At 65.6% G+C, this 9074-nt stretch overlaps 2 protein-coding genes across 2 annotated transcripts in view; one reads left to right on the forward strand and one right to left on the reverse strand.

Annotated features, from left to right (window-relative positions):
• Positions 1 to 2740: 2740 nt before the first annotated feature.
• On the reverse strand, positions 2741 to 4370 carry PILRB (paired immunoglobin like type 2 receptor beta). Its single transcript, XM_074941174.1, is given in 5 exon segments — positions 2741 to 3039; positions 3321 to 3374; positions 3377 to 3488; positions 3490 to 3695; positions 4301 to 4370. Coding segments are annotated over 5 exon segments (717 nt in total). The 5' UTR covers positions 4347 to 4370.
• Positions 4371 to 5706: 1336 nt separating this feature from the next.
• LOC141978863 (paired immunoglobulin-like type 2 receptor alpha) overlaps positions 5707 to 9074 on the forward strand; it is a 7298-nt gene continuing 3930 nt past the window's right edge. Inside the window, 4 exon segments of the mRNA XM_074941199.1 lie at positions 5707 to 5889; positions 7344 to 7718; positions 8511 to 8639; positions 8642 to 8710. Of these exon segments, the coding sequence (XP_074797300.1) occupies positions 5832 to 5889; positions 7344 to 7718; positions 8511 to 8639; positions 8642 to 8710 (631 nt within the window). The 5' untranslated portion in view covers positions 5707 to 5831.

A 9074-nucleotide genomic window follows, 5' to 3' on the forward strand; every position in this document is an offset into this window, starting at 1 on the left:
CTGGCTGTCTCGGGTCTCTGGAGACAATGGCAAAGCCAGTCACCGGGACATTTGGTACCTAGCACCAAGCGGCCACAAATGGCCCCCACCCGCAGGGAGCCAGCCGGGTGGGCGCAGCCGGAGAGCCAAGAACTGAGCCTGGCCGGGCTCTGGGTAACCCAGACGGGCTGGGCTGAACCTCTCTGTTCCCCACAGATAAACCGCTTGGGGGGGAAGAACTGGTCTCTGCAAGCCCCCCCGCCCCGTTCCTGTAGGTCCTACAGATAAACAGGCTGCTTGATTCGCTCTCTCGGCCGGGGGGCGGGTGCTTTATTCGGTAATAAACCCGGCTGGTCTGACAGCGGCGTGTGAGTGTCACTGCAAAGGCCGGGCGAGGGGTGTTGATCCCTGCCCAGCGGGCCAGGCGCCCCCAGGGTCCGTCTGCCTGGGACCAAAGCTCGGGACCGGGAGCAGGGGCTGGGGGCTGCAGGCCTGAGGAGGCGGTGAAGACCACCCTGGAGGAAGGGGGAGACCCCTCGGGGGTCTGGCCCCACTGACAGTTCCTCCTAGAGACCGTGAGAGCCGTCCCCTCCCGGTGCCAGGCCTGGAGCCGTCCCCTCCCGGTGCCAGGCCTGGAGCCGTCCCCTCCCGGTGCCAGGCCAGGGTCGCACTTTCATGCCCTCGTGCGACGCCCGGAGAAGCCGATTCCCCACCCCTCTGTGGCACCCGGGGCGTGAGGGGCCCCGGCTCGCAGGGGATGATCTCGCCCCAGATCCTGGGAGGTGCCAGCTGCCCCGCCCCCAGCCCCGAACACCTGGGTCCGCTTCAGAGCAGGGCCTCAGCAGTGGTGGTTTCCTGCCCTGGCCCCGGGGCGTGAAGATGCTCCTGCCGTGTTGTCTCGTGTCCTGTGGTGGTGGCCGGCTTCACCCCGCTCCAGCGCTGAGCGTCCGTCCGTCGCTTTCTGTCTGTCGGCCGGCTGCCCGCCCGCCCTTTCCCCTGGGCCCCAACGCCCGGGGGCAAGACCGGTCTCTGCGAGGCCACCCCCCCGTTCCTGTAGGTCCTACAGATAAACAGGCTGCTTGATCCGCTCTCGGCTGGGGGGCGGGTGCTTTATTCGGTAACAGCAGCAGTGCAGGGGCTGACGCCACCTCCCTGCACCCCCTCCCGCCGCCGTGTTCATTGCTGGTGGGGGCAGGGTACCAGCGCCCCTGCAGTGCATTCTGGGAGATTCCCAAGCGCTGCAGGGGATGGGGGCGGGAGGCAGAGCTGGACCAAGCGGGAGGGGGGGCGGCTTCGATCAGACGGGTGGGCACGAGGCGAGTTACATGCGTGTCACTGAATGCAGGGCTTCTGCAAAGGCATCATGGGGGACACAGAGAGAGTAGCTGTCTGTCTGTCCATCCCATACACAGCCAGCTATCTATCTATCTATCCCCATCCACCCTGTGACAGGTGGGGTCACCGAGACCCCCTTGGGACTGTCACCCGACGTGCTGAAATGACCTCGGAGCCCGTTTTCCCTGCCAGCTTGGGACTCCAGACCCCTGCCTTGTTGAGCCAGACACGCCAGCCTGCTGCAAACACGGACCCCGGGTCTGGTCCATGCCCCCAAAGCTGCAGATTTAACTGAGAACCGCTTAAGAAGTGCACCTGTCTCCAGCACCCAGACACCCAGCTCCCAGTGGGACCCAAACCCCAAATCAATCCGTTTTACTCTGTATAAAGCTTACACAGGGTAAACTCATAAACTGTTGGCCCTCTGTAGCGCTGAGAGAGAGAGATGCACAGCTGTTTGCTCCCCCAGGTATTCATCACTTACTCTGGGTTCCTTAATAAGCAAAAGTGAGGTTATTAAAGATAAAAAGTAGGATGTAAGTGGTTCCAAGTAATAACAGACAGAACAGAGTAAGTGACCAAGCAAAATAAAAACAAAAACACGCACGTTGAAGCCTAATACAGTAGGAAACGGATTACAGATAAAACCTCACCCTCCGAGATGCTCCAAGAAGCTTCTTCGCAGACCAGTCTCCTTCCTCGTCTGGGCCCAAAGCTTCCCCCTGGTGCAGCCCTTGTTCCGGCTCAGGTGGTCACTAGGGGATTTCTCACGACTGGCCCCCTTTGTCCTGCTCCACCCCCTTCTATAGCTTTGGCACAGGGCGGGAATCTTTTGTCTCTCTGGGTCCCCAGCCCTCCTTCTCAATGGCAAAGCCCCAGGTTTAAGATGGATTCCAGCACCAGGGGACATGGTGACAGGTCCCGTGAGACCCCCAAGCCTCCGTTCTTCCTGGCCTGGCTCACAGGGAGGCCTGCCCGCAAACAGAGCCCTCTACAGCCAAGCGTCCTGGCCGATGGGCGCCATCCAGATTCCCAACCACCATTAACGGCCCACCCTTCGCGTCAGTACCGTAGGCCCCCGGAGTTATACTTCATGCTTCTGGCTTCAGATACAGGAGCGATGCATCCATACAAACAGGATGACCACACTCCGTAGGTCACAAGCTTTCTCCTGATCCCTCACAAGGGACCTTTCGCGTGACGCGTATTCCAGCGACATTATATTCACGCTCATTAGCATATTTTCATAAAAGCATATGGAGTGCAATGTCACCCCCCCATCTATCTATCTATCCCCACCCATCCACCCCCTCTATCTATCCCCACACTCCCCCCTGACCCCCATGCACACTATCCATGCCGCTCTGCTCTGGCTAGCGGGTGTTTTGCTGGAGGATAACAACCATTCTACAGCTGCTGGACGGTGTCATTCCCCCGGGATGCCTGGCGGAGAGCTTCGCGCCAGGCAGGTGAGTTTGAATCCTGACACCGATGGTGCGTCGCTCCCGGACACCCGCCCGGTGACGCTCTGTGGGCCGTGACCCCAGCCCCGCTGCCGGCCCAGGGCAAAGACCACGAAGCAGATGCCGGCCTTGGAAAGCACCAGGGCAAGGCCGATAAGGACGAGGTGAACGGTGTTGATGCACCAGGGGCAGGTTCTCCCCGCACCCACCGTGCCAGTTGTGACCATTTCTGGGTGCCACGTGCTGTCCGTGGGGCTGGGAGCTTCCCGCCCTGGGAAGGGAGCAGGGGACAGCAGGTGAGTCCGGGGCTTCCCTGGGAAACTCTGTCCCCCCAAACCCACCCGCTCCCTGGCTCGAAGGGTGCAGTGACCCCTTCCCCCCCCGCCCTCCGGATATGGGGGTCCCTGTTACCCTTTTCTGCCCCCTGGATATGGGAGACCCCACCCCTGCTCCTGGATGTGTGGGATCTGTGCCCGGTAGCAGCTCTCTCTCTCCCCCGCCCCCGCAGCATCGCGGTGCCCCCCACGGTCCATCCCCTCTCACCTGTCACCGTGAGGTGGGTCCCAGGAGAACCGCGCCATTGCTCCCATTGGCCGTGTTCTTCCGCACCCTGAGGTGGCAGACGTACTCTCCGGCGTCCGACTCCCGCAGCCGGTCGATGTGGATCGAGGCCGTTTGGCTCCCCCGCGGGTCCCCGACCAGGACGACGCGGGCCCCCGTAATCCGGGTGGGTGAACCCCTCGGTGTGATTGTAGATAAACTGGCCGTGGAACCCGAGTCTCCAGTAAACCCGGAGGTCCCGCAGCGGCTCGATCTCGCGGGGGTAGGTGAAGTTGCAGGGCAGGGTGACGGAGCCCCCGGCCGGCGCCGACAGGGACTCGGGCTGGGTCACCTGGTACCCGGCATCCTGAGCAGCCGCTGCAAAAGACCCCCAGAGACACAATCCCGTCACCGCGGCCGGCTCGGGGTCCCAGCCGCAGCCAGCGGGGCGCAAATGCCCCCAGCCCCCTTCCGGCCCCCTTCCAGCCCCCACGCTGCACGGAGCCAGCCGAGCCCCTGACCCCCCACCCCATTCCCCTGCCCCAGCCAGGCCCTCCTGTGCCCCCCTCCCCATTCCCCGGCCCAGCCAGCCCCTCCCTGTGCCCCCCCACCCCATTCCCCTGCCCCAGCCAGGCCCTCCCTGTGCCCCCCACCCCATTCCCCTGCCCCAGCCAGCCCCTCCCTGTGCCCCCTCCCCATTCCCCTGCCCCACCCGTCCCCTCCCCGTGCCCCCACCCCATTCCCCTGCCCCCACCAGCCCCTCCCTGTGCCCCCCACCCCATTCCCCTGCCCCAGCCAGCCCCTCCCTGTGCCCCCCTCCCCATTCCCCTGCCCCACCCATCCCCTCCCCGTGCCCCCACCCCATTCCCCCGCCCCAGACAGCCCCTCCCTGTCCCCCCCACCCCCTGCTGTTCGGGTCTGGCCAGTGACTGTGGGCGTGCCCCAGTTCTGTGCCCCCCTGCGTCCCGCCCCAGGGCACTCACCCCCCGCCAGGGACAGCAGCATCAGCATCAGAAGCTCCCCGCTCATGGCCCCACTGCAGGCGACTCTGGCCCCACCGGCTCTGCTCCCCCCCCACACCCTCCCCTTGCTCATTTGAGGAAGCTACTGACACCTTGGCCCTTCCTGTATGAAATCCTCACCCTGCCCTGGGCCTATGAGACACTGCGGGGCGGAGGTGCAGGGGTCAGGACTCCTGGGTTCTCTTTTTGGCTTTGGGAGGGAAGTGGGGGCTGGGAGCCAGGACTCCTGGGTTCTCTCCCCGGCTCTGGAAGGGGAGTGGGGGCTGGTGGGTTAGAGCGGGGCCGGGGGGGACTGTCTGCAGGACACACTCACCCGGCTTCCCCCTTCCTGGGTCTGACCCCGGAGCATTCAGCCTCCTCTGCCCCTCCGTGTGCTTCCCACAGCCAGTCCGCCCAGGCAGGGTCCTGGGGAAGCCAGGGGGTCCTGCCCCCCAACTCCGCAGTCAGACGGGACTCTCAGCCAGCCAGTAAAACAGAAGGTTTATTAGACGACAGGAACATGGTCTAAAACAGAGCTTGCAGGTGCAGAGAACGGGACCCCTCAGCTGGGTCCATTTTGGGGGCAGGGAGCCAGACAACCCCGTCTGCCCTTCACTCCATGTCCCAGCCAGCCCCCAAACTGAAACTCCCTCCAGCCCCTCCTCCTCTGGGCTTTGTCCCTTTCCCGGGCCAGGAGGTCACCGGACCCCTTTGTTCTCCAACCCTTTAGCTCTCACCTTGCAGGGGGGAAAGGGCCCAGGCCATCAGTGGCCAGGAAACAGGGTGTCGGCCATTCTCTGTGTCCAGCCCCTGCCCACACCTGCCCTCTAGGGCTCTGCAAGGATCATACACCCTTATCCCACCCTAGAGACTTAAGAACTGCCCTAGGGGGAAACTGAGGCACCCCCACACTATTCAGAGGAAACATGAAGAACAGTCCCGCTGCGTCACACCCCCTCCGGCGGGGGTGGGGGGTGTACCCCGGCTCAGAGACGCTTGTTCCTCCGCGGGTCCGGCTGAGCCACTGGGAAGTGAAAAAAGGGGAACTGGAGCAGCTAATTATAGTGCAGCTCCTCCCCCCCAGCTCCAGCATCCCTCCCCCCCAAGTTCCCATGCCCCCCCTGCAGCCCCCCCACCCAATTATGCAGGCCCCATGGATTCCCCCATGTCCTCCAGCCCCCCTGCACCCTACAAGCCCCTGCAGCCCCCATCCCCCAAATGACACCTGGCCCTGCACCCCAGTGCCTGCCCCCCAGCTGCGGGGGCAGGGGGCGGCCAGGAAGCTCTGACCACAGGGCTGGCAGTAGAGGGGAAGTGACTGGTCTGCTCTGGGCCCAATTGCCCAATTTCTCCCCCCCCCACCCGCCTCCCTCAGTTTCCTCCTCGCAGTTTTGCAACCGGCTCCCACGTCCTGTTCTCCAGCTTGTGTCCAGCCCCCACCCTGGTCAGAGGGTGCTGGGCAGGGTGGCCGGAGCTCCGGGCAGCCAGAGGCCCAGCCCCGCGCACCCCAGAGATGCTGCTGCCACCGGGACACCCAGCCCTGCTGCTCCTGGCGGGGATCCTGCTTGCAGGTGGGCGTGTTCGGCCGGCACCGAATTCCCAGGGCGGGGGCCCATCTGCCCAGGCCTCCCGGCTTCCCCAGGGCACATCTGCCCCAGCCTCCCGACTTCCCCAGGGGCTCATCTCCCCTGACCTCCCAGCTTCCCCAGGGGCCCATCTGCCCAGGCCTCCCGGCTTCCCAGGGGCCCATCTCCCCTGACCTCCCGGCTTCCCCAGGGGCCCATCTCCCCTGGTCCCCTGGCTTCTCCAGGGGCTTCCCCAGGGGCCCATCTCCCCTGACCTCCGGCTTCCCCAGGGGCCCATGTGCCCCAGCCTCCCGACTTCCCCATGGGCCCATCTCCCCTGACCTCCCGGCTTCCCAGGGGCCCATCTCCCTGGTCCCCTGGCTTTCTCCAGGGGCTTCCCCAAGGGCCCATCTCCCCTGACCTCCCGGCTTCCCCAGGGGCCCATCTCCCCTGACCTCCCGGCTTCCCCAGGGGCCCATCTCCTCCAGCCTCCTGGCTTCCCCAGGGGCTCATCTCCTCCAGCCTCCTGACTTTCCCAGGGGCCCATCTCCTCCGGCCTCCTGACTTCCCCAGGGGCCCATCTCCTCCAGCCTCCCCGGCTTCCCCAGGGGCTTCCCCAGGGGCCCATCTCCTCCGGCTTCCCCAGGGGCTCCTCTCCCCTGGTCTCCTGGCTTCTCCAGGGGCTTCCCCAGGGGCCCATCTCCTCCGGCCTCCCGGCTTCCCCCAAGGGCCCATCTTCCCCGGCCTCCCGGCTTCCCCAGGGGCTCCTCTCCCCTGGTCCCTGGCTTCTCCAGGGGCTTCCCCAAGGGCCCATCTCCCCCGGCCTCCCGGCTTCTTCAGGGGACCATCGGCCCCTGGCCTCCCGACTTCCCCAGCGGCCCATCCTGCCCCGGCCTCCCGGCTTCCCCAGGGGCTCATCTCCCCTGACCTCCTGGCTTCCCAGAGGCTTCCGCAGGGGCCCATCTCCCCCAGCCTCCCGACTTCCCCAGGGGCCCATCTGCCCCAGCCTCCCGACTTCCCCATGGCCCATCTCCCCTGACCTCCCAACTTCCCCAAGGGCCCATCTCCCCTGACCTCCCAACTTCCCCAGGGGCCCATCTCCCCTGACCTCCCGGCTTCCCCAGGGGCCCATCTCCCCCGGCCTCCCGGCTTCCCCAGGAGCTCATTTCCCCCTGGTCTTCTGGCTTCTCCAGGGGCCCATCTCCCCCCGGCCTCTCAAACCCCTGCAGAAGGAGCCAGCTAGCCGTGGCTCTGATCTGGGACAGGGCCCAGCACTGGCTGCTTGGCACGATGGGGACCCGGTGGCAGCCCCCAGGCACGACCACGATACCAACAACTAATAATAAATCCTGCCTTCACTATTGCCCAGGTCGGGGGGGTCCCCTCTGCGCCCTGCTGGCTGCGGCTGGGACCCCGGGCCGGCCGCGGTGACGGGATTGTGTCTCTGGGGGTCTTTGCAGCGGCTGCTCAGGATCCCCGGTACCAGATAACCCAGCCCGAGTCCCTGTCGGCGCCGGCCGGGGGCTCCGTCACCCTGCCCTGCACTTCACCTACCCCCCGAGATCGAGCCGCTGCGGGACCTCCGGGTTTACTGGAGACTCGGGTTCCACGGCCAGTTTATCTACAATCACACCGAGGGGTTCACCCGCCCGGATTACGGGGGCCGCATCGTCCTGGTCGGGTACCCGCGGGGGGAGCCGAACGGCCTCGATCTGCATCGACCGGCTGCCGGGAGTTGGACGCCGGAGAGTACGTCTGCCACCTCAGGGTGCGGAAGAACGACGGCCAATGGGAGCAATGGCGCGGTCACCCTGGGACCCACCTGATGGTGACAGGTGCCCCCCCATGCCCCTGGCTTCCCCCATCTTGCCTGCTCCTACCCCAGCTTCACACCCTCCTGTGCCCTGGCAAATCCCCCACCCCACCCCCAGCCCTGAGACTCTCTGTGCGTTCCTGGCTCCCTGCGTGCTGCACCCCGAATGCACGGCACCCCATGGCTGGAGCTCAGGGGCTCCCCCACCGAGATCCCTTCCCATCCCTGGCTGCGTCCTTGCTCCGTCCACCTGGGCGTCCCGTTTCCTGGGCCGGCCCCTGGCCCCGTCCTGCAGCAGCTGGGCGTGTCGGTGAGTGAATGCGTGTGCCAGCACGAGTGTCTGGGGTCTGCATGAGCCTGTCTGTGTGTGCGCGCAAATGGGTCTCAGAGCTTGACACCAGTGCGTGTGCGTGAATGTGTTTGTGTAAATGAGTGTGTGGGAACGTGTCAGAGCCACAGCATCGGCGAGTGTGCAAGTGTGAGTGTGCGTGTGCAAACGTGCATGTTTCAAAAGGCGCATGTGTCTGGGCAGGGCGTGGGGTGTGAGCTTGGCTGAGGGTGTCTGGGCGTGGAAAGCACAAGCGTGTGAGCGTACGAGTGTGTGTGTGCGAGATGGCGTGCGTCCTTGGCGCGGGGTCTCCGCGGGAGGGCACGGTGTCCACGGACACGCTGCCCACGCTCGCACACCTGGGGTGCCCGCCAAACCTGCGAGAGCCAGAGCGTGTGTGTGTGCGAGTGTGTCCCCCTGGCTGTGCACACACGTGGGCGAGAGGCCACGCCTTGACCTAACACCCCCCCTTGGTCTCACTCCCAGACGAAGCCTCGACGACGCACACCCCCTGCACGGAGCGGACGACGGCCCAAGGCGCGACGCAGCGGCCAGCCGGGCAGGGGCCAGCCGAGCAGGGGCCAGCTGAGCAGGGGCCAGCCCCGGTGATTGGGGGGCGCTGGCGGGGGCCGTCCTGCTGGCCGGGATCATCGGACTGGCTGTGTACGGCGCCCGGAAGAGACCAGGTACCGGAACCCCTGGGGGAGCGGCTGGGCGGGGGGGACATGCACCCGCCCACCCAAGGGAGCCGCCGGGTACTCGCCCAAGGCATTGTGGGAAATTCCCCGGGAGGCGCAGGGATGGGAGCGGTGGGAGGAGCCAAAGCCTGCGCCGGGCGTGTCCGGCACGTGTGTGCGGACCCTGCCGGGCGTGTGACACGGGCAGGAAGGTGTGAGCCGAACCAGAATGCACTGCTCCTGCTGCGGCATCATGGGCTACAAAGAGTGACTTCCGATCATCTCACCTACCCCCTCGATCTATCCCACCCACCCCCTCTATCATCTATCTATCTCTATCCCATCCACCCCCTCTATCTATCTCTCTATCTAT

Source organism: Natator depressus, chromosome 28, assembly GCF_965152275.1.
Source record: "Natator depressus isolate rNatDep1 chromosome 28, rNatDep2.hap1, whole genome shotgun sequence".
NCBI classification, from domain to species: Eukaryota; Metazoa; Chordata; order Testudines; family Cheloniidae; genus Natator; species Natator depressus.